Source organism: Caloenas nicobarica, chromosome 8, assembly GCF_036013445.1.
Source record: "Caloenas nicobarica isolate bCalNic1 chromosome 8, bCalNic1.hap1, whole genome shotgun sequence".
In the NCBI taxonomy this organism is placed as follows: Eukaryota; Metazoa; Chordata; class Aves; order Columbiformes; family Columbidae; genus Caloenas; species Caloenas nicobarica.
The window spans coordinates 1,272,143-1,297,204 of NC_088252.1; the positions used below are offsets into that span (position 1 = coordinate 1,272,143).

At 51.3% G+C, this 25,062-nt stretch overlaps 1 protein-coding gene across 1 annotated transcript; it reads left to right on the forward strand.

Annotated features, from left to right (window-relative positions):
• Positions 1–1,086: 1,086 nt before the first annotated feature.
• Positions 1,087–13,907, forward strand: LOC135991480 (uncharacterized). The gene is made up of 7 exons (XM_065640164.1): positions 1,087–1,195; positions 1,592–1,665; positions 1,935–2,119; positions 4,284–4,410; positions 12,339–12,465; positions 13,343–13,444; positions 13,786–13,907. The coding sequence occupies exons 2-7, from the start codon at positions 1,633–1,635 to the stop codon at positions 13,905–13,907; spliced, it is 696 nt and encodes a 231-aa protein (XP_065496236.1). The 5' UTR covers positions 1,087–1,195; positions 1,592–1,632.
• The last annotated feature ends 11,155 nt before the right edge of the window (positions 13,908–25,062 follow it).

Here is a 25,062-nt window from a genome sequence, read left to right on the forward strand (position 1 = left end):
TGGGTGAGGTGAGCTGCGCGTGTCCGGAGGGGTGGGGTCGCCGCCTGCGGTGTGGAGGGAAAATGTTGCCTCCGTCCCACGACCACCGGAGAGCCTGAGGAGACCCCCCCGGCAACCAGACACGCAGCCGCAGGAGATGTCGGGCTAAACTGTATCAACTTGGAAATCTACCTGGAGACAAAAAAACTATAAAAGAGGGACTCTGGTGGGGGTGGGTTGCGTGCCGTTGGTAGAGCTGAGACTCCCTGGCCGCCCAGCGCTGTTTTGCCTGTTTACTGCTTGCTTAATAAATTCTAATTGGATAATTAAGATTGGCATACGGTTTCGCTTGTAACAGCCATGAATAAAACACAGAGTGGCACAGAGCTGATGTCAGACATCTGCTCTGGTTGTGGCTGGGATGGAGTTCTCTTCCCAGCAGCCCATGTGGTGCCGAGTGTTGGGTTTGTGAGCAAACCAGCGTTGCAGCTGCGAGCGCTGGTTGTGTTCGATGCTGTGGGCAGGAGTGCGGACCCAGCGTGTGGTGCCCGGGGCCGGGTGCTGAGCTGGGCTGTCCCTTGGGCAGGGACAGCCTGGAAGGCTCGTGGAAAAGGGACATATTTTAAGGAGCAGAAACACAACCTCCTCACGTTTTCCTCAGCATTCGCTCCAAACTGAGAATCGGCGGGAACCCGGAGGATCCTCTTTGTCTGAATCCAAGCAGCAAGAAAGAGACACTAACGAGAGATGCCCCTTTGCGCAGACCGGGCTGAACTTTGCTCAGCTCTAGGGGGATGTAAGCAAACGACTTGCAGAGGGGCTGCAAGGCTGCTCCAGCCCCGCAGTGACAGCAGGGCCACTCTGGTCCCTTCAGGGGGATTCGCTCTGGGGACAGAGGAGCGAGGGCAACACGGGCAGGAGCAGCCCGGGGCGAGGGAAGAGCCCGAGCCGCTGCGGCTCTGGGGCCATTTCTAGTCAGGCCGCGCAGCGGACACCCCCGTTGCTATGGCAGCGGGGGCTCTCCAAGGCCGGCCCCGCGCGGCGCAGCCCCTGTCGCTATGGGAACGGGTCCTTCCCCGAGGGCGGCGCGCTCCGTGCGGGCGGCGGGCTGGCTGAGCGCCGCGCCGTGCGGCGGCGGGGCCGGGCGGGAGTTCGGCACGGCCGGGGGGTGACGGGCCGAGCAGCCCCGGTTCCCCCGGGCGGGCGGTGGGAGTCGGTGGAGGTGCAGGGGGGGAAGCTCTCGGCCCCTGGATTCCCCGAGCGCGGCTGTCGGGGCGGGCTCAGGGAGGAGCTGGGCTGGGAGCTGCGAGGCGCTTCCCGCATCCATCCCTGGGGCGGGCGGGCTGGGGCTGGTGGGGCAGAGGAGCCCCAGGGGTGAGCCAGGGGGGGGTCCGCTGTCACCAGCACTGTCCCGCGGGTGAGCGGGAGGAGGGGCCGGTGCCGTGGCCAGCACGTCCCCAGCCAGGGCAGCACTGGGCGGCAGCAGAGGGGTCAGGGCTGCGACTGCGGAGCAGCCCGAGCTCAGCGTCCTGTTCCCAAATCCTCTGCGCACTTGGGGTGCAGCGTGCGGGTGTTGTGATGACAGCAACAGCTCTGTGCCGTCACCCCTCAGGGGCTCTCTCCGGGCAGGACCTCGGTGAAGGTGTCAGGAGGATGGAGCCAGGCTCTTCTCGGTGGCAGCCAGTGGTAAGACAAGGGGTAATGGGTTCAAACTGGAACACAGGAGGTTCCACTTAAAGATGAGAAGAAACTTCTCAGTGAGGGTGACAGAACCCTGGACCGGGCTGCCCAGGGAGGTTGTGGAGTCTCCTTCTCTGCAGACATTCAAACCTGTCTGGACACCTTCCTGTGTAATCTCATCTGGGTGTTCCTGCTCCGGCGGGGGGATTGGACTGGATGAGCTTTCAAGGTCCCTTCCAATCCCTGACATCCTGTGATTCTGTGATTCTGTGAAGGTGCAGGAGACCCACGGGCAGCGGGAGCAGATGCTGCAGCAGGAGAAGGAGCAGCGGGCGGCTCGGCTGCTGTGGCAGCGGCAGGACGCGAGGCAGGAGCGGGCAGAGCTGCTGGTGCAGGACCAGCAGCGCCTGAGTGCGCTGGAGCAGCAGCACCAGCTGGAGCGGCTGCAGGAGCTGCAGAGGTGAGAGCGGCACCAGTGGCACACGCGTGGGGCCGGTACTCCGGGTCTGGGCAAAGGAACCAGAGAATGGTTTGGGGAGGCGGTGAAAGGAGAAGATCAGAGTCCAGAAGCGCTGGGTTGTGGGCAGCTGGGTGGCTCGTGGAGTGGGGGTTCGCTTTGTAGGTGGACACAAGGATCTGGCTGGAGACATCATGTCAGAGTGGATGCGCTGTGTTTTGAAAGGAGTTGTACCCCATGTTTTCTCTACCCCAAATCCCTTTTGTTCGGATGAACGAGTCACTGACATGTTTTGGGTTAATGAGAAATCTGGTTTTGGAGAAGCCCATAACCCCCAGCTGTGTCCGTCCCAGATGTGTCCGTCCCAGATGTGTCTGTCCCAGATGTGTCCGTCCCAGATGTGGATGCCAGTCAGTGGAATGCCCTGTGACAGCCCACCGTGCTGGCCCAGCTCCTGGGACCTGGTTCCACATACAGTCACATGTGTGCACACACACACATACATGTATACACACACACCTACATACACGCACACGCATGTGCGCACACACCTGTGCAGATATTCTCATAGAATCCCAGGATGGAGGGGCAAGGATCACCTGGTCCAACCTTTCCTGGCACAAGCCCGGTCTAGATGAGCTGGCCCAGCGCCCCGTCCAGCTGAATCTTTAAAGTCTCCAATTTTGGAGAATTCACCACATCCCTGGGGAGATTATTCCAATGGCTGGTGGCTCTCCTGGTGAAAAATTTCCTTCTTGTGTCCAGTCAGGATCTCCCCAGGAGTAGCTTGTACCCATCAGCCCTTGTCTTTTCCCTGGGACTCCTTGTACAAAGGGCATGTCCATCTTTGTAGCCACCCTGGAAACACTGGAACATGGTGCTGAGCTCTCCCTGAGCTGCCTTTTCTCCAGGCTGAACAAGCCGGGTTCTCTCAGCCTTTGCTCGTATGGCGGCTGCCCGGTCCTTTGATCATCTCTGTGGCCCTTCTCTGGACCCTCTTCAGCCTGTCCGCATCTGGCTTGGCTGAAAGGGATTTCATTTTCTTCATGCAGTTATATAATTATTACTGTGGTAATCTGAGGGTATGAGGGAAAGAATGATTTGAAGAGGACAGGATACTTTTTATAGCCGTCACGTGTTTTGCAACACAGTGTTCGTTGGTCCCTGCCAAGACGATCACAGAGGTGGTGGCTGGGGTTCTGTGATGGAAATGCTTTTGTTCTGGTATTGAAGCCCAAATCGCCTCTAACAGTCTTAGAGCAGTGAATCTGGAAGTGTTGGTTTGCCTCAGCAGGCAAAGCCTCTGCTCCCCAGCGGAGCTCTGTGACCGCTGTGTCACTTGTCAACACCGTCACTGACTGCAAGGGCAGTGTAAAAACCGGGTGCTTTGGAAAGCTCCCCTGCTCTCTGCTGACGTTCCAAATCTGTCTCATGTGCACCCTGAAAATACACATTGATGCAGGAAAGCAGACCTCAGGAAGGTCTGGCCCTGCAGGCTGGACATCCCCAGCCCTGGATCAGCCAGGTGATGCAATAGCACAGCCTCCTGATGTCATAGTGCGTTTCCATGACAGTCCCAGGCTGTCCCCAGGGTCCCCTGGCCACTGACACCACAACCTCTCTTGCCAGATCTCTGGCTGCCCTCACTGCTCGCCACGCTCTGTGCCGCAGAGACAAAGCAGATGCAGACGTTGTCATCCTCATCCCTTTTGACGGCCGCGGCTGAGACAGGTGAAGTCCTGAGACTCTTCCTTCCCTGCCCGAGTTCAGCATCAGGGGTGAGCTCCATTGTGCCTGAGGGGATTTGCATCCCCAGGCCTTGAACAAATCCACTGATGAGGAATCCACAGCTGCTCTGGACAACCTGTTCAGGGTCTCACCCACCTAATAGTGAAAAATGTTCTTTATCGAGAGCATTGGTATTCTCTGGTGAGACAGGACTCACATGGTACAGGACCAGGATGTCACCAGTGGGTAACTGAGATGGCTCAGAAAACCCCTGTCAAAGATATTAGCAAAAGTGGTTTTAATATGATGTAGAAGCGCAACTTGCCATCGAAGTTGGTTAAGGTTCACTATTACTGTTTGGCACAATCATTTGAACAGTGATTGAAAACTCCTAAGGCACAGGTCAAAGTACCAAGATGCTCTTCTGCTCTTTCCTCAGGTTTTATCAGCATCTCGCAGCATGGACGGAGCCCGAGTGGGGACTTGGAGACCTCATGGCCCATGGGGCCCCATCGTGGCCCAGTTCACCAGCCCTGGACCCAAATACTCAGTCCGAGGAACAACAGGTAAAACAAGGATCCGAGTGGTGTGTTGAGCACACCCGTGGTAAAATCAGCTACAAACCCGTTTCCGTTTTTCTCCCTTCTCACAGAAACCCCCTGCTCCTAAAACCTTCCCATGCAAACCCAGTACATGTGAGGTTTGTTTGTTTGTTTGTTTGTTAGTTTTTAGTTTTCCATGATTATCACTGGAGCCAGACTGTCAGGAGGTCCTGTTTCTTTTTAAGATTATTTAGCAATGCAGTTGCAGAAGCATTTATGCTTAGAGATTTACTGTTTGTCAGTGTCGTGGTTTGATTGCGGGGTGACAATAAAACCGTGGCAGATGTACTGTTAACCTCCTCTCCCCCGCCTTTTCCCTTCAGCTCCTCCCTCCCTCCCCTTCCCACTAAGGACAGGCAGTTGGGAGGGAAAGAAGGACCGAGAGAAGAGAGTTGGAAAAAATTAAACATGTTTTACTAATGTTACTAATAAGAAATAGAGAAAATAATACAAAATATACAAAACCAATCTTGAAAGTCCCGGCAACTGCTCTGGCAGATGTGGGGCTGGCACCCGAAGTCCTGGACTGGACTCTGCGGCCAACCGGAACTGGATTCAGTCTGCACTAGGCCTCAGTTCGCAGGGACAACTCGCAAGGTCCTCTCCCTATGTTGGCCGTAAGGGAAAGGGACGAGATCTTTGTGATCCCCCACCTTTATATGAAGTATGGGGTGAATGGGATGGAATACTTTAGTTGGTCAATTTTCAGTTCACCTCCTGCTTGCACATCTCGCGGGATGCATCACTATCAATGACCTTGCATTCCATTGCTATGTCTACCAAAACATGTAGCTAGCTTTCAGGAAAACTGCAGTTAGTAAGAAGACTTTAGCTGACAGGGAAATTCACTGAAAGAGAAACTTGTTTTTAACAAAACCAGGACATTCCACCCCTTATGACATGCCATTCACGGCATACTTAGACCTTATCAATACAATCTAATTAATTACTACTACTATATATATACACATATGTACATATATACACAAGTATAATTCATTATTCTCTTAGTCTGTGGACCATCCTTCAAAAAGTTCATTAAGTTCATTTATCACAACAGTCTCCGAGGGCAGGAAAAAATGGTACATCTAGTGCATCTCATGACCACTGTTTGTGGGTTAAAGACATCAACTTCAAAGAAGTTGTCAGGCGCCACTCGTAGAGGCTAGCTCTGGTTTCATCACCACTGTCTTGATCTGAAAGACACTTATTAAACACTGTTAGTATGGCAGTTAACATAATGCAGTTCAGTATTGAATATTTTCACCTAAAATCAAATCCCCTTGAGGTACACACCGAACTTCTCCATCCTTAAGCATCACCCACCAGGTGCTGCCAGTTCCTTGGGCAAAAATAGTCCCATGAATGGGCTTGCCTTTGCCTGAGGCAGGAGTAACCCAGACTGCCTTCCCTAACATATTTTTCATGTGTACTACAGGGACTTTATCTCCTTCTACAGTACATAGAAGTTCTGATTGGGCAGGCCCGGCTCCATTGGTTGATCCCCTAGTGTTGACCAACCAAGTGGCTTTTGCTAAATGTGAATCCCAGTTTTTAAAGGTTCCACCACCCAGTGCTTTTAGTGTCGTTTCTAACAAACCATTGTACCTTTCAGTTTTCCCAGGAGCTGGTGCTTGATATGGAATGTGATATACCCACTCAATACCATGTTTTTTGGCCCTGTTGTCTATAAGACTGTTTTTGAAATGAGTGCCATTGTCTGATTCAATTCTTTCTGGCGTACCATGTCGCCAAAGGACTTGCTTTTCAAGGCCCAAGATCGTATTCCGGGCTGTAGCATGGGGTACAGCATATGTTTCCAACCATCCGGTGGTTGCTTCTACCATTCTAAGTACATAGTGCTTACCTTGACGTGTTTGTGGAAGTGTAATATAATCAATTTGCCAAGCCTCTCCATACTTATACTTTACACCATCGCCCTCCATACCATACAGGCTTTAACCTTTTAGCTTGTTTGATTTCGGTGCAAGTTTCACATTCATTAATAACCTGTGAAATAGCGTCCATAGTTAAGTCCACCCCTCGATCACAAGCCCATTTATATGTTGCATCTCTACCTTGATGCCCTGAAGCATCATGGGCCCACTGAGCTAGGAAAAGTTCACCTTTATGTTGCCAGTCCAAGTCGGCTTCAGCTACTTTAATCTTAGCAGCTTGATCCACTTGATGGTTGTTTTGATGTTCCTCGGTGGCTCAACTTTGAGGCACATGAGCATCTACATGACAAACTTTCACAGGCAGGCTCTCTAGCCGAGCAGCAATGTCTTGCCACAGAGTGGGGCCCCAAATGGGTTTACCTCTGCATTGCCAGTCGTTTTTCTTCCATTGCTGTAGCCACCCCCACAAGGCATTTGCCACCATCCATGAGTCAGTGTAGAGATAAAGCATTGGCCACTTTTCTCATTCACCAATGTCCAAGGCCAGCTGGATGGCTTTCACTTCTGCAAATTGACTAGATTCACCTTGTCCTTCAGTGGCTTCTGTAGCTCGTCGTGTGGGACTCCACACAGCAGCTTTCCACCTTCGATGTTTTCCTACAAGACGGCAGGATCCATCTGTGAACAGGGCATACTGCTTTTCAGTCTCTGAAAGGGTATTATACGGTGGTGCTTCTTCAGCACGTGTTACTTCCTCCGCATCTGGAGACATCCCAAAGCATTTACTTTCTGGCCAGTCTGTAATCACATCTAAGATCCCTGGGCGATTGGGACTTCCAATTCGAGCTTGTTGTGTGATCAGTGCAATCCATTTACTCCACGTAGCATCGGTTGCATGATGCTTGGAGGGAACCTTCCCTTTGAACATCCAGCTTAGCACCGGCAGTCGAGGTGCCAGGAGGAGCTGTGCTTCAGTACCAATCACTTCTGAAGTGGCTCAGACTCCCTCATAAGCTGCAGGTATTTCCTTTTCAGTTGGAGTATAGTTGGCCTCAGATCCTTTGTATTCTCGACTCCAAAAACCTAAGGGTCGACCTCGGGTTTCTCCTGGTGCTTTCTGCCAGAGGCTCCAGGTAGGACCATTATCTCCAGCTGTGGTGTAGAGCACATTTTTAACATCTAATCCAGTCCGAACTGGTCCAAGGGCCACCGCATGAGTTATCTCACGCTTAATTTGTTCAAAGGCTTGCCGTTGTTCCGGTCCCCACTCAAATTGGTTCTTTTTACGAGTCACTCGATAGAGAGGGCTCACAATCTGGCTGTAGTCGGGAATATGCATTCTCCAAAAATCTACAACACCCAAGAAAGTCTGTGTCTGCTTCTTATTAGCAGGTGGAGACATAGCTGCAATTTTGTTGATCACTTCCATTGGGATCTGACGACGACCATCTTGCCATTTTATTCCTAAAAACTGGATCTCTTGCGCAGGTCCCTCGACCTTACTACATTTTATGGCAAAACCAGCATCCAAAAGAATATGAATTATTCTCTCACCTTTCTCCAAGACTTCTTTCTCTGTGTCACCCCATACAATGATGTCATCAATATACTGCAAGTGTTCTGGTGCTTTACCTTCTTCCAGCGTGGTTTGAATCAGTCCACGGCAGATGGTAGGACTGTGTTTCCACCCGTGGGGCAAGCAATTCCACGTGTACTGGATGCCCCTCCAGGTGAAAGCAAACTGCCGCCTGCATTCTGCTGCTAAAGGGATAGAGAAAAATACATTAGCAATGTCTATGGTGGCATACCACTTGGCTGCCTTTGACTCCAGTTCAAATTGCAGTTCTAGCATATCAGGCACAGCAGCACTCAACGGTGGCATAACTTCATTCAGGCCACGATAGTCTACAGTTAGTCTCCACTTGTCACTAGACTTATGCACTGGCCAAATCGGGCTGTTAAAAGGTGAGCGAGTCTTACTAATCACACCCTGGCTTTCTAGTTGATGAATCAGCTTCTGAATAGGAATCAAAGAGTCTCAATTGGTGCGATATTGTCGGCGATGCACCTTCGTGGTAGCAACTGGCACCTGCTGATCATCAACCATCAGCAGTCCTACAAGAGAAGGGTCGTCTGAAAGACCAGGCAAATCAGACAGCTGTTCAATATTCTCAGTGTCCACAGCTGCTATACCAAATGCCCACCGATACCATTCTGGGTCCTTAAAATACCCTCTCCTGAGGTATTCTATGCCAAGGTTGCACGGAGCACCTGGGCCAGTCACAATGGGATACTTTTGCCAGTTTTTCCCAGTTAGGCTCATTTCAGCCTCTACAACAGTCAGTTCCTGGAATCCCCCAGTCACTCCAACAATATTGACGGGTTGTGTTCCTTTATACTTGGAATTATCGTGCACTGAGAACCAGTGTCCACCAAAGCTTTGTACTCCTGGGGGTGTGTTGTACCCGGCCATTGTATCTGTACAGTCCAATAAGCTCTGTTATCCCTTTCCTCCGCCTGGCTGGAGGCAGGGCCCCTCTAATCTCTGTTTTGCACGGTCTCTGGGTATGAATTAGACGTTCCTTCAAGAGCATCAGAATCTCTTCTGCCCCTTTTGTAAACTGGAGCAGTCATTTTCCTAGGAGCTTTTCCTTTTAACTCATGTACTCGTTCTTGAAGTTCTGAGGTAGGTGTTCCATGCCACCTATTCATGTTTTCTCCCTGCTCATGCAGGAAGAACCACAGTGAACGTCTTTTTGTGGACTGCCTCCGTCCTCTCTCTTGGGATTGGAAGCGCCTTCTCCTAATAGCTGAAACATAGGTTCGTGCAGGTCGTGAATGGTACGTGTCTTCTCTGAGTGCTTTGATTTCTTGCAACAGCTTTTCAAACCGGTCATCAGATTTTTCACACAGTCTCTCCACAGCAGAGACACAAGCCCGTAGAGAACCAGCAAGGCTGTCCTCGTCGTCTCGGAGCTGCTCAATCACGTCAGAAACCCTTTGTCTACCACTAGCTGTCCAGATCATTCCTGCCAATGACTTAGCATATGGAGGTGGTGCACTTTGTACAAATCTGTGCCACATAGGTCATGTACAATCAATTCTATCTGGGTCTGTCCCCTCTTGGCTGTTTGGCCCAAAATAGATGATCTCTCGCACAGCTAATTCTCTCAGGAACTGGATACCTCCCTCCATAGTATTCCATTTCCCTGATGTGCATATGCAATCTTCCTTGTAGGGAAATCTTACTTGCATAGCTGTCAGGAGTCAGGTCCAGAGGGTAGTGGGTTTGTGCTCTCTTGAAATTGCCCTATCAATGGTGGAATCCTTTGACAGAGATCCCAGCTGCTTGGCTTCACCACCTTCCAATTCTATTGTTTCAGCCCCATTATCCCAGCATCGGAGCAACCAGGTTACGATATTCTCGCCTTCACGATGACTAAAGTCTTTTCACAGTTCTCTCAGCTCACCTGGAGAAAAGGACGCGAATAGTGGTCACTTCCTCTCCACCCTGTGCTGATGATGCCCCTTGGGTTGATGTTGGCCCTGTGTCATCATCTACTGGCCCTTTGCCATCACCTGCAGCACGAGTAGTCTTTCTTGTGACTTTCTTACAACCGGCAACTGATGCAGATACGGGCTCACCATCCTCTGAATTATTTCCAGAGTCTGAATGACTGTCACTGGCATTGGCATAATCACAGTGGTTGTTATGATTACAACAGCAACAGTGCCCAGCATGTGAGGAAGGAGGGGCTGCCTTGTTAGCCTTTGAGGCTGGAGGAGTAACAGCATCTACAGTGGAGGAGGCAGCAGTGACCTTGGCAGCCGGAGCTTGAGCCTCGGTCGGGGGGACTGGGGCTTTAGCTGCCTTTTGTTTCGAGCGGCTCGGAGTGCTTTTTGCCTCAGCAGATGCAACGCAAATCTCAGGACTCAAAAGAGACGCGAACCTCCTATTTAACCTCATTTCTCTTAACACTAGCACAAGCACAAGCACATTCAGCAAGCCAGATAGCGCCATCATAGTTCTATCAAAGCTCCAAGGATATTCAGAGCTCTCAAAAATATTTGTAAACTGTCCTAGTGAGAAAGTGAAAGTATTGTTAGTCAACCTTTCTAAAGATTCGCTTGACCAATTAGCAAACACATAGCTGTATTGCTCTTTTATCTCTCGTGGAGGTTTTTCAAGGTAAAGGAGAAACGAGTAGAAATTCATTATCGGCTGCAGTATAATGAAGTAAACCAGTGCCAAACCACACAGTATCATCATGACCATCGTCCAGTTTCTTGTTGTTACATAATATACACATTGCTTCACGAAGAATGCCCAACACAGGTAGGGAACCATGGAACACAATGTACAAAATAACTGATACAACTTAGGCCCCACCAGAGATCCCTGATGAAGACTCTGGAGTACCAAAGATGGAATTCCGGTAAAGGGCGGGGTTATGGAAATAATTTATGTTTAATGCATTAACTAAGCACTAGAAACAAATGAATATGTGATAGGTATATGTAATAAATACCAAGAAGTGCGAATCACACGCTTGCTCCATTAGAGCGATTAGATCCTTCTTGTGTCCAGTCAGGATCTCCCCAGGAGTAGCTTGTACCCATCAGCCCTTGTCTTTTCCCTGGGACTCCTTGTGCAAAGGGTGTCCATCTTTGTAGCCACCCTGGAAACACTGGAACATGGTGCTGAGCTCTCCCTGAGCTGCCTTTTCTCCAGGCTGAACAAGCCCGGTTCTCTCAGCCTTTGCTCGTATGGCGGCTGCCCAGTCCTTTGATCATCTCTGTGGCCCTTCTCTCGACCCTCTCCAGCCTGTCCACATCTGGTTTGGCTGAAAGGGACTTAATTTTCTTCATGCAGTTATATAATTATTACTGCGGTAATCTGAGGGTATGAGGGAAAGAATGATTTGAGGAGGACAGGACACTTTTTATAGCCGTCACGTGTTTTGCAACACAGTGTTCGTTGGTCCCTGCCAAGACGATCACAGAGGTGGTGGCTGGGGTTCTGTGATGGAAATGCTTTTGTTCTGGTATTGAAGCCCAAATCGCCTCTAACAGTCTTAGAGCAGTGAATCTGGAAGTGTTGGTTTGCCTCAGCAGGCAAAGCCTCTGCTCCCCAGCGGAGCTCTGTGACCGCTGTGTCACTTGTCAACACCGTCACTGAGCGCAAGGGCAGTGTAAAAACCGGGTGCTTTGGAAAGCTCCCCCGCTCTCTGCTGACGTTCAAAACCTGTCTCATATGCACCCTGAAAATACACATTGAGGCAGGAAAGCAGATCTCAGGAAGGTCTGACCCTGCAGGCTGGACATCCCCAGCCCTGGATCAGCCGGGTGATGCAATAGCACAGCCTCCTGATGTCATAGTGCGTTTCCATGACAGTCCCAGGCTGTCCCCAGGGTCCCCTGGCCGCTGACACCACAACCTCTCTTGCCAGATCTCTGGCTGCCCTCACTGCTCGCCACGCTCTGTGCCGCAGAGACGAAGCAGATGCAGACGTTGTCGTCCTCATCCCTTTCAACGGCCACGGCTGAGACAGGTGGAGTCCTGAGACTCCTCCTTCCCTGCCCTAGTTCAGCATCAGGGATGAGCTCCATTGTGCCTGAGGGGATTTGCATCCCCAGGCCTTGAGCAAATCCACTGATGAGGAATCCACAACTGCTCTGGGCAACCTGTTCCAGGGTCTTGCCAACCTCATAGTAAAAAATGTTCTTTTATCGAGAACATTGGTATTCTCTGGTGAGACAGGACTCTCATGGTACAGGACCAGGATGTCACCAGTGGGTGATTGAGATGGCTTAGAGAACCCCTGTCAAGGATATTAGCAAAAGTGCTTTTAATATGATGTTGTAAAAGTGCGACTTAACCAAGTTTGATGGCAAGTTCACTCTATCAGTGTACGGCACAATCATTTGAACAGTGATTGAAAACTCCTAAAGCACAGGTCAAAGTAGCAAGACACTCTTCTGCTCTTTCCTCAGGCTTTATCAGCATCTCGCAGCATGGACAGAGCCCGGGTGGGGACTTGGAGACCTCATGGCCCATGGGGCCCCATCATGGCCCAGTTCACCAGCCCTGGACCCAAATACTCAGTCCGAGGAACAACAGGTAAAACAAGGATCAGAGTGGTGCGTTGAGCTCACCCGTGGTAAAATCAGCTACAAACCTGTTTCCCTTTTTCCCCCTTCTCAGAGAAGCCCCCTGCTCCTAAAACCTTCCCATGCAAACCCAGTAGATGTGAGGTTTGTTTGTTTGTTTGTTAATTTTTATTTCTCTATGATTATCACTGGAGCCAGACTGTCAGGAGGTCCAGTTTCTTTTTAAGATTTAGCAATGCAGTTGCAGAAGCTTTTGTGCTTAGAGATTTACTGTTTGTTACTGCAAGGCACAGTACAGCTCACCTTTATTACTCTTGGAGGAAAAAGGATGGGAATTTGGTGAGCTCAGCAGCTCAGTCTCCTGCAGCTTCAAAGGAGCTTTGAAATGCAGTTGCCTGCATGTGGCCTTTCACGTGCTGTTCTTCATAGGTTACCTGAACCACAACCCCCCAAAGCCCCCACTTACCCCTGTCAAGGGGCAGAACCTCCTGCAGAAGGCAGCTGCTCGCCAGGTCCTCGATATTGCGTGGAGCCTCCATGGCCAAAAATGGGGAGTACGTGGCTCCAGCCTTTCCCATGGGTAGACTTCCCGAGATAAACTTTGAGATCATGCCTGCACCAAGTGAGTAACATTTCTCCAGCTGTTTGTTCAGACAAGACTAGGATGTTTTCACATTTCCCTGCAGCAGTGGCACAAAAGTTAGATGGGTGCAAAAGAGAGATGGGTACAAAAGGCTCAGCTCACCCCTTCAATGAGCTGTAGATGTTTTCCAGCAGCTGGCACTTCTGCAGTGGTTAAGGAGAGCAGCTCTTGTTGAAATTGCCTCCTTGGCTTGAGAAAAAAGGCCACATCTTCACTGCTTTTGTGCTGTTGTCCTCTGCCCTAGGTGATTACTGCCCTGAGAAGTCCAACAGACACGTCCTTAAGTGCCCTCCTGGGCAGTCCACGTCCTTCCGGCATAGAGGCATCAAAACCGACCTCCCTCCAGGTAAGTGACTGCGGGGAGACGCCTACCCTTGCGTAGCATATGAGGCACGGTCTCTCGATAAGGTACAGGGAGAGACATTTATTACAAATTCAGACTTGTATTTATACTTGACAGGATTGCTGATTTGCTAAGTTAGGCATTACATAAGTGATACATTTTGTGTTCCTACCAAGGTTGCTACCAGAAAAGCGTTTTTTGATGTCACAAGTTACGCTCTGTCCTTGATGTATCAGTCCTATATCAATCCCTCTGACCTTAATGTATCAATCAGTACAGTCCTTGCTTCTTGTTTTTCCACCAACGCTTGTTCCCCTGCTGTTGACTCTTGTAGTTTCTCACAGGCTCGATGTCAGAATACCACCACACCCTTGCAGCTCAAGCATCCTCTACTGACAATCTGCTGCTCAGCTTGTTAACCAGGGCCAGTTCAAAGCCTCCACTGCAGGACACAGCTGTTTCCTGACAAGCTTCCTTCATGTGCAGTAGAAGCCAGTGGGGAGTGCTCCTGGTTGGCTGCAGATGCCTTGGTAGGTGCTTGTGCTCATCTCTCAGCCCCAAGGTCTGATCTGTGCCTTTCCTCCCACCCAAGCTGTGCTGCTGGCTCTGAGGAAATAGGGGTACAGCGGGCGGATGGTTTTACCAGAGCTGTGAAGTTCCAGTGAACCCCTTGGGGATTTTTTCTTCCTGGTTCTTGCAGTTCCAGCACAAACTCATCTCATCCCACAGAAGCAGTGACAGCTCAGTTTCGGAGCTGCCAACAGTGCCCCAGCGTGGCAGAAGGTGGAAGGATTGGGAAAGGGGGCAGACATCCTTCCTGCTCCTCTGAGCAAGTGTCACAGAGGCACCTCAAAGTCAGTTTTAGGTGAACAACAAGTTCAAACCAGACTTTATTCTGGCCGGAAAAGTGTAGCAAATACACCGACTAGAAACAGGGTTTATACAATTAGTTAGCACTGCAACAACATAAAATACAGGTTCAGATATCAGTTGAGGGAATTATTGGGGTACAACAACATAAGAATCATGAGGATGCACAACATGCATGCATTCAGTCACAAGAAACAAAACCAGAGGCCTCTGAGTCCAGAGAACCCACAAGAAATAATCACTCGCCTGGGTTAGGCGAGGGCTCATTCAGGGATCTATCCAGTAAATAACCACTCACCAAACGAGGAGCTGAGGTGCTCTCAATCCCGCAAAGTCTCCTTAGACGGCGTCCCACTCTAAGGAAAGGGCTCCAGTTGAGAGACCCGCAGCTCTGAGAAGACCACTCAAAGGGGTCTTCTGTGGGAACTCCGTTTTATAGTCTGGTCAGATGTGGCTGTGGGCATTACAACATGGTCCAGAAGATTTGCAGCTTCTCTGGGCACCTCCTCTGCTAATGACCCTGTCAACCGACTCAGGGTCCCGTTAAGGACCCGGTCAATTGACCAAGGGTCCCACCCTTCCTGCCCCCGCAGCTGGTGGAGGTGAAGTCACCCTGCCGGGGCAGGGGAGGATGTGACTGACAGCACCTTGGTACCACTCTGGTGCGTACGTGGGGACAGGCACAGTGGGGCACAAAAGGTGCTAAAGAGCCATCAACTGCCCCAGTGAAGGCTCTAGATCTCAGGAGGACGTGCAGCTGCCACAGCAGCCTTTGCAGGGTGCCTGTCTCTGCCCCAGAGGTTTCTTCTCTTCCCATTCCTCTTGCAGGTCCAGGCACCTACATGTTGCCCAGGGTGCTGGGCCCCAGCACGGTGCACACAGCTGCCAGCCCATGCGATTCCATGAGGTGGAAGAGTCAGCAGAATCACTATGGTGCCAATCTCCCATGGTGAGCTCTGCTTCTCTGCCTTTTTGTAACAGCAGCTGAAGCTGCTCTGCTCTCCTCATGGCAGAAGAGCTGCAAAGCCTGCAGGATCCTTTTTTAGCACATCCTTGGCTGCAATAGGAGCAGAACCCAAGAGTGCACGTGCCCGCTGGCAGGGCCACAGGATTCTCCTGCCATTCCAGCAGGACAGGGGAGGCTCTGCCTCCACCGCTGTCCCTTGTTTTCTAACAGTTACAGTTTTGCTGATGTAGCACTCATCAGCTCTCATGGGAATGTCCCTCCTGCTCTGAGATAAGCCTCATCTCTGCTCCTAGTCCTTGCGGGTTGAATTCGCTTTGCTTGATTGTCACTGTGGAGAGCTGGCAGTGGAGATGAAGGTGGAGGAGAAAAATCCTCAGAGCAATTCCTGAAACATATTTCTGGCAGAAAAACAAACCCCTTCTTTCAGGCATCTGCTCTGAGCTACTTAGGATCAGGATTTCACATCCAGTGGCCACAAAAACACACAAAGAGAAAAATGGCTGCCCACACCTCCACCAACTTGCAATACAAGGGTTGTGGTGTTTCCAAATCCTTTACATTCCTGCAGAATTTAAAAACCCTTGGGGAATACCCAGTGATGATCACAAACCCCCGGTGCTCTGCTGCCGTACACATGAACTCCCATCGCGCTCAAGATTGGCCCCTTGGCAACCCGGCAGTGTGAAGAGCTGGCGAGAACTGATGGGAATGGCTCCAGGGGATCTCCTCCTGGAGGTCACAGCTGCTGCAAGGCTGGGCTGTTGCAATGAAAAGTTGAAATCTGCCATCACAGATTCATAGAATCATTTTGGTTGGAAGAGACCCTCAAGATCATCAGTTCCAACCATAACCTAACTCTGGCACTAACCCATATCCCTAAGAGCCTCATCTGTATGTCTTTTAAACCCCTCCAGAGATGGTGACTCCCCCACTTCCCTGGGCAGCCTCTTCCAATGCCCGACAACCCTTTCTGTGAATAAATTTTTTCCTAATATCCAATCTAAACCTCCCCTGGTGCAACTTGAGGCCTTTTCCTCTTGTCCTATAACTTGCTGCCGGGGAGAAGAGACCAACACCCTCCATGCTCCAACCTCCTTTCAGGCAGTTCAGAGATCAGAAGGTCTCCCCTCAGCCTCCTGTTCTCCAGGCTGAACAGCCCCAGGTCCCTCAGCCGCTCCCATCACACTTGTTCTCCAGGGTCTTCATCAGCTTCATTGCCTAGATGATCTTTTGAGGTCAATTCCAATCCCTAACATTCTGTGATTCTGTGAAAAGAAAACCTCTCAAAGACTTAAGGGTGGCATTTCTTTGAAAACAACAATATCACAAGTGGAAAAAGAAAAAAAAATGTATAAGAGGGAAACAAAGATTGGCCTGTCATGATGTACACTGGAGCCATTGAAGAGGAAGGTGGGCAGTCTATGGCTGAAAACATTCACTCATCAGCTTCCTCAGAGCATCCTGAGCTCCTGGTTCCTCATGCTGTAGATGAGGAGGTTCAATGTTGGAGGCACCATTGAGTACAGAACAGACACCACCAGATCCAGGGATGGAGAAGAGATGGAGGGGGACTTCAGGTACGCAAAAGAAGAGGTGCTGACAAACAGGTAGACCACGGCCGGGTGAAGGAGGCATGTGGAAAAGGCTTTGTGCCGCGCCTGCTCGGAGGGGATTCTCAGCACGGCCCTGAAGATCTGCACGTAGGACAGCACGATGAACACAAAATATCCCCAAAATAGAAAAGCACTAAAAGCAATAAGCCCAGCTTCCCTGAGGTAGGCATCTAAGCAGGACAATTTGAGGATCTGGGGGATTTCACAGAAGAACTGGTCCACAGCATTGCCCTTGCAGAGAGGCAGTGAAAATGTATTGGCCATGTGCAGCAGAGCATTGAGAAACCCACTGGCCCAGGCAGCTGCTGCCATGTGGACACAAGCTCTGCTGCCCAGGAGGGTCCCGTAGTGCAGGGGTTTGCAGATCGCAATGTAGCGGTCGTAGGGCATGATGGTGAGGAGACAATTCTCTGCTGAAATGAAAAACAGAAAGACTTGGGCAGCACATCCCATATAAGAAATGGCCCTGGTGTCCCAGAGGGAATTGGCCATGAGTTTGGGGACAATGGTGGAGATGGAGCCCAGGTCGAGTAGGGACAGGTTGAGCAGGAAGAAGTACATGGGGGTGTGGAGCTGCTGGTCACAGGCTATGGTGGTGATGAGGCAGTTGCCCAGGAGGGCAGCCAGGTAGATGCCCAGGAAGAGCCAGAAGTGCAAGAGCTGCAGCTCCTGTGTGTCTGAATGGCAGGAGGAGGAACTGGGTGATGGAGCTGCTGTTGGACATCTGCAGCCTCTGGGCATGGGCACTGTCATAGGAGGAAAAGAAAGTGAGAAGATAGGGGAGACTACTCTGGATAAAATCAAAGCCATTTCTTATATACACTCACTCTGCTCCACACCCCCTTGTCCTTTTCCAGACCTTCTTTCGGGTCCGTGGCTGAGCCCTGGGTGATGCCGGCTGGAGGTGCCATGAGGAGCAGGGCCTGTGCCCGCTGGCTGCCCAGGAGTCAGCCCTGCTCTGCAGCAGGGGGTCATGAGAACGGGGGGCAGGAGCCAGCCCTGGGGTTCAAAGTTGTCATCTGAAACTGCTGCTGGTGAAGAAGGGCCTGTCAGCATCTGCACTATCACCACAGTGAAACAGGATGGTAAAATGAAGTTTGAAATGTTTGGTTTTTTTACAGCTTCACAGAATCACAGAATGTTAGGGATTGGAAGGGACCTTGAAAGATCATCTAGTCCAATTCTGCAACTCCCCTGGAGAGTATCGTTTGGTGTCAGAAACCCTCAGCATTTCTGCTGCACTCAGGGAGAACAGAGCAAGTCCTGCGAGACCAGAGGAGGCCTGTGGGTCAGTGCAGAGTGAGGGCAGCTGGTCTGTCCCTCTGTCTTGCTCCAGCTGCCCTGGGCTGGCACCTTTCTCAGATGGAGGCTGATCGCACTCCCACGTTACCCTGAAAAGCCACCAGGCACTGCTGAGAGCAGAGGGATCCACCTCAGACCAAGACATGTCTCACCCTTTCCCAAGGTCTCAGCACCCCACATTTAGCCCAGGACACACACAGCTCATTTCACAAACCCAACAGCATTTTCTCGGTCCCAGCAGCTCTGCGCTTCTCCATGGGGCTCTCAGGTACACAAGGGTGCTGTAGGACAGGTTTGCACCCTGGAGGGAAGTTCATAACTTGGAAGAAAACCTCAAGGAGGTACAGTTTGCAGAGAGTACAGTTTGCTGCCTTTCGGCTGTTGCCTGATGCCTTCAGTCAGAGGCATCAGGCATCAACTGCCATCATAGAATCATTTCATTTGGAAAAGACCCTCAAGATCATTGAGTCCAACCAGAGAGGCAAGGCCTGTCCCTCCTCTGCTCAATAGCTTCAGGCGTTGCATGCACAAGCAGCACATCAACAGGGATCTTTACTCACTCTCTTGATGATACAATCAACAAAAAGAGCAATAATTTTCACAGTGTGCCTGGATACGTCTTCTCTTCAAGGACAACAACCTCCAGGCCCAGCAACAGTGCATATCAAAACTCAATTGAAAGACAAATGCAACGACAACCAAGAGGAGCTGCTGCTGCATCATGAACAGCTAAAGAGGAAAAAGAGAGAAGTAGGACCACCGATGAATTTAGTAGGAATAGGTGTAGATAGACTGTGAACTCTTTGCCTCAGTTACCACCAGCAAGGTCTCCCAGGTCTTTGAGCTTTCAGGCAGGACTCCGGAGGACAACAACCAGCAGAAGATGGGGATGAAGCCAGGGGTTATGTGAGCAAATGACACCCTTACCAGTCCATGGGAATGAAGAGTTTGCAATCGAGGGTGCTAAGGGAGTGTTTATCCCCAGAAGATGCTGGTCTGTCATGATCCCAGTAAGGAAGACAGTCAGACTCTGTGAGGTACCTTTTAAATTGTTGTTCATTAGATATGACGCTATAAGGTGAGTATCACCAACGCAATCTTATGTCCTTTTAGTTGGTGGGAACCCCAGGACGTGTCCCATCGAATGGGTCTTTCACTTGAATGCAGTAAACTGTGCACATGCCATCCATAGAAGACAGTCTCCTTTTTTGGTAGTTCTAGCTCCTGTAGGACTTTCTTACAGTACATAGTGGGAAGCTGCCTGCTGGGTATTGTGTGACAACAAGTTGCTGAGGTTGTCCTGTGGCCAGGGGACCCGTGCATTCAGCACAGGTGTGAAGGCCACGCTGTATGTGCAGCCCAGGACTAACTGATGTATGATGTTCTTCTGGTCAGGATCACTGCTCAGGTTTCCTTGTGAGGAGTCTGCGCTCCACCCTGGTGCCACAGCTGAGGTGCTGCAGCCAACATGTGCACTGCCTGGAGGACCCCCCTGTCTTGTCACAGCACTGTGATTTTTTGGATTAAATGACATGTGGTGGGACAGCTTGCTAAGCTGGGATGCTGCAGTGGAGGGATACAGGCTCTGCTGGAGGGAGTGCAGGGAGGATGAGGACGGGGGATGCCCCATGTGTGAAGAGGCAGCTCAGTTATATGGAGTTCCTCAATGACATGGGTAACATGTTAATTTAGCTTGATATGAGTGAGGCAAGGAGAAGAACTCCGCAAGGGTGACACTGTCTCAGCAGTTATAAACTACTTGATCAGCGAGAGCAGGCACAAAAAGTCTTGTGTGGGCAAGCTGAAGAAGTCTCCAGGTTAATGAACAGGGTCCTGTGGGGGACTGTAAGTGGCCTGGGACTCACTGGCCAGGCAAAGCAACAGGATGACAATGGTGTGGAGGATCTTGAGGGGACTCCTTAGCAGAGCTGCCAGGTGGGCCAACAAGGGTGGTGCTCACCTGGACCTGGCCCTGGCCAACAAGGAAGAGGTGGTCAGAGATGTGATGACCAGTGTCAGCCTTGGTTGTCATGACCAGGACATAGTGGGGTCCCAGGTGCCAAAGGGCAGTGAGTGAGGCCAGCCGCAGGACACAGGTCAGTGGACTCATGGGGAGGAGTCTTTGATGTACTTGGGAGACACACACAAGTGATAAAGGAGATCTATCAGGAGATCTGATAGACCTTATAGGACAGCTTCCTCCAAGGACAAGAATGACCTCTCCAAATACCTTTGAAAAGAAGGAACCATCTCAGGAGGCTGCTCGTCTGAACTAACTGAGCTTCGGGGCAAAAAGGCAACATGCAGGAGGTGGAAGTAGTGGAAGCTGCAAAGGAGGAATTTAGAAACCTTGCCCCAGAACATAGGGACGATACCAAAGCTCCTACAGTCTTGATCATTGCATGGGTGGTAGTGGAAGCAAAATGAGCTGAAAGAGGCTTGGAGGGTTGATGCAGAATGAGTCACACCCTGCCTGGAGGCCTGTAAGCAGTGGGCGCTGCAGAGGTTTGCGTCTTGACTGTGTGCCTCAGCCTAAGAGATGGGGAATGCTCCCTGCTGGGGGTGACTGTGCCGGTCCATCCACATGGGTCTAGATGGTGCAGACTCTACTGGAAGACATTCCTGTAACCCAAATAGGTTGGGATTCATGCAGAACTGGCTAGTAAAAATCAAGCATTTTATTCACTTTGCCTCTTTGCTTTGACATCTTCTGACTTCGACTTTTTGTGGTTTAACTCCAACTGGCAACTAAGTCCCACACAGCCACTCACTCACTTCCCCAGGTAAGATGGGGGAGAGAATCGGAGGGATGAAAGCGAGAAAATTCATGGGTTATGATAAAGGCAGTTTAACAGGTATGGCAAAGTATAAGTGTGTGGGAGGTGACTGGGAGTTCACTTCTGTTGCAGGAACAGGGAGATGCCCAGAGAGGTGTCATAGCTGGGGGGCTGATTTTGAGGTCACTTCTTTTGCAACCTGACTGAATCACACCAGTCAGGTGCTGTGACATCACCAAGCATGTCACAAACCCCAACATGACACAGATGACAGCTCAGGGAGGGGGGAGCTGGGTAAAACCAACAGTGTGGCTGTTGCTTGGAGGTCACCTCGTGACAGCAATCTGATTGGCCAGGAGCAGGCTGGCATCATGAGGTCATCAAAAACATCAGACATGAAGGCTGCAGGCCCTGGTCAGGCCCCACCCTGGGGTGAAGACACCTGCGTATCACATGGGAACATATGGGACATGGCATGAGAAACTGGGATGTGACAGGGAACCGTGAGAGAAGGGACGAGCAGTACTGGCAGCACTGCATGTCCCCACTGGGTCTCACCAGTGGCTGAAGAGCAGAGACATGAGAAGAGGCCAAAATGCATGCAGAACTGGAGGGGAGCACTGGGGAGCTTCTGGGTCATCAAGTCTTGCAAGGCAGCAGTGCCAGCAGAATCCCTCAGTGATGCCATTGAAGGCCCAGATGACCTTAGCAATGGCATCCCAACTACCACATGATGGTACAAATGGGACAAACCTGGGACCATTGAAGAAAAAGTAATTGGTGGCAGTTGTTAATTGGGGAGGTGACTGGGGCACGGAAAGGGAGGGACCCAGGTGGACTGGCAGGAAGAAGCCTGTGAATGGGGAGAGGAGAGGGGTGCAAGGGGCCAGCTGCAGCTGGGAAGGGGCTGCTTGGTGCTGATCTGTCCAAACCCTGGGCCTGATCACCATGGTGTGTCCTGCCCTTTTAGTACACTCTGCTCCTCTATTAGCTGTGTGAGCTCATTAGTGTGTGTGTGTGACTGTATGTCCATGCTTTGCTGTCCAGCTGCAAGGGGGGCTGGCTGGAAGAGGAGGATGCCAGGATGGGGAGAGACCCAAGGCTGAAGGTGCCAAGTGGGGAACAGCTCCAAGAGTGGGTAGGACATCTGGGCAGAGCCAAAACTCAGTCCCACACTGGAGGGACTGTGGGAGTGTGTGCTCATGGGTAAGTGTGGCAGAGGATGAACAGACCATTCATGACCTTCCCACCAGATCAGCCCGAGAAAGGAACCAGATGGGGACAGTATGTGGTCCCTGGGGCTGTCTGTTCTGTGTTTGGTGTGGTGGCTGCAAAGGTGCTGTTCTCTGTTGGTCTGTGTGTGGTTGGGGATGTCCATCTATTTTTCCTTGCAAATACTGCTATTTAGCACTTTCCATCTGAGTGATTCCACCTTTGGTGATCTCTCACTTAGTGGGGCTACAGTCACCGCTTGCCCCAGGCACACACTGTCCCCATAGAACCCCCCAAAGCTCACCAGGAAGTTCCAGGTTACATTTCTGGAGAACTTCTACTGCACTGTCATACCTGAGAAAGCCCTCAGGATGTACCTCACTGACCATTCACCATCACCACAGTCACCACACACCAACGGGTGACTCCAAAATCCAACGCCCTTGGTTGCCAAGACATACCAAAGGGACTGCGAGATTTTCTCATTGAATTCCAAGGGGAAATAGGCCCATTTGTGGTGAAATTCCTTGGGTCTGCTGTTGACATCAGCTTTGGAAGAAGAGACCAAACGTCAGCCAGTGCACTGGTGGGATCCCACTTTATTTCAGAGATCCTATGAGAGTGTCAGCTCTGTCCCAGGGAAAAGCACACTTTTAGATCAGATCCAGGTTAGACAGAGGAAGTCCATTTCTCAAGAGAAGTAAGAAGGACTCAAATATTATGTAGAAAAATAATTAAAACTAGAATGAATACCAAGAATGGCTAAAAATAAAAAGATAAAACGGCAAACAAAGGACAAGCCTTCAATAGGGCACCATGGGATTCATGCCTGAGGAGTGATGGGAAACTTACCACTCTTGAGAACCATCTGTGCAGTAACTTTGCTGATGGACTCCTTGAGCTCCTGGTTCCTCATGCTGTAGATGAGGGGGTTCACTGCTGGAGGCACCACCGAGTACAGAACAGACACCAGCAGGTCCAGGGAAGGAGAGGAGATGGAAGGGGGCTTCAGGTAGGCAAACACACCAGTGCCAATAAACAGGGAGACCACGGCCAGGGGAGGGAGGCACATGGAAAAGGCTTTATGCCGTCCCTGCTCAGAGGGGAACTTCAGCACAGTCCTGAAGATCTGTGTATAGGAAACCACAATAAAAATGAAACATGACCAAACTAAAAAAGTACTAAATAAGGTAAGCCAAACTTCCCCGAGGTAGGTGTCTGAACAGGAGAGGTTGAGAATCTGGGGGATTTCACAGAAGAACTGGTCCACAGCATTGCCCTTGCAGAGAGGTATGGAAAATACATTGGCCATGTGCAGCAGAGCATGGAGAAACCCACTGGCCCAGGCAGCTGCTGCCACGTGGACACAAGCTCTGCTGCCCAGGAGGGTCCCGTAGTGCAGGGGTTTGCAGATTGCGATGTAGCGGTCGTAGGACATGACAGTGAGATCAAAAAATTCTGCTGACATGAGAAAAAAAAAGAAAAAAACCTGGGTGACACATCCTATATAGGAGATGGCCCTGGTATCCCAGAGGGAACTGGCCATGGATTTGGGGACAGTGGTAGAGATGAAGCCCAGGTCAAGGAGGGAGAGGATGAGGAGGAAGAAGTACATGGGGGTGTGGAGGTGCTGGTCACAGGCTATGGTGGTGATGAGGCAGTTGCCCAGGAGGGCAGCCAGGTAGATGCCCAGGAAGAGCCAGAAGTGCAAGAGCTGCAGCTCCCGTGTGTCAGTGAATGGCAGGAGGAGGAACTGGGTGATGGAGCTGCTGCTGGACATTTGGTTCCTCTGGGCATGGGGCACTGACCAAGGAGTACCTCAAGGGCCAGGGCTTTTGTGCTGGTCTGGGGAGATGGGATGGCATGGAGGGGCTGAGGACCTCTCAGGATATCCTGGAAAGGAGAGCAAAGGACACAGGTGCCTCCTTTTCCTTTTGCCATGCGTGTTAACCCACCTCCGGGGCTGACCGCTTTCTGACCCCCAGGAGCTGCTGTGCCCTTCAGAGGGGCAGAGCCTGTGGGGTGACTGCCCAGAGCACCTGCAATGGGCACTGGTGTGGGACCAGCCCCACACTGGGCTTTGCTGGGGAGAGGGCATTGAGGGTGGAGAGAGGGCAGGGGAGGTGGGAGAGACTCGAGGGAGCTGAGCTGGGCTGGAAAGTACCTGGGAGAGAAAAAAACATCAGCCTGTATCTCATGCTGCATGACCATGCAGGGTGAAGACTCACACCAGGGGTTGTGGTGCAGAGCCAGGGCTTGTGGGAGGGATCAATGTCCTGCAGGTTCGGGAGAGAGGAGGCTGCTCTGTGACCTTGGTGGCATGGACAGACCAGGAAGGTGGCCCAGGGCCTTCGTCACCCCCCAGCCACTGGCCACCTCTCACGGGCCATTTCCAGCACTGGCCGCTCAGCCCAGGTTTACGGGTGAGGTTCCCTGTGAGGCCATCTCCATCCTCCTGCTGGGCTCAGGGCCCGTCTCAGGGAATGGCCAGCCCTGCCCAGCCTCTCTCCTGGCCCAGACCCTGGAGCAGGGCTGTCTGTGAACCCCACAGCTGACACGGCCTCTCCAGGAGCTTGGAGAGGCTGCCACACAGGAAGGCCATGGGGTGAGAAAGCACCAAGGACTATGTGGGCATCACACCGGGAGACGGTTCCCCACCCCAAATGCACCCTGTCCTGTGCTGTGCCTGCACCGTGGGGCTGTGGGACCATGTGTGGGGCAGCAGGGCTGGGCTGTCACAGCACAGGGTGCAGACAGGGGCCACAAAGCAGCTGCCAGGGGTGACAGCAAGGACAAGGACAGACAAGGAGTCTATGTGCATCGCCTTTGCTGTGCAGGGATGACTTTGGGAAGGGCAAAGCTCACCTGGAGTTGGTGGCT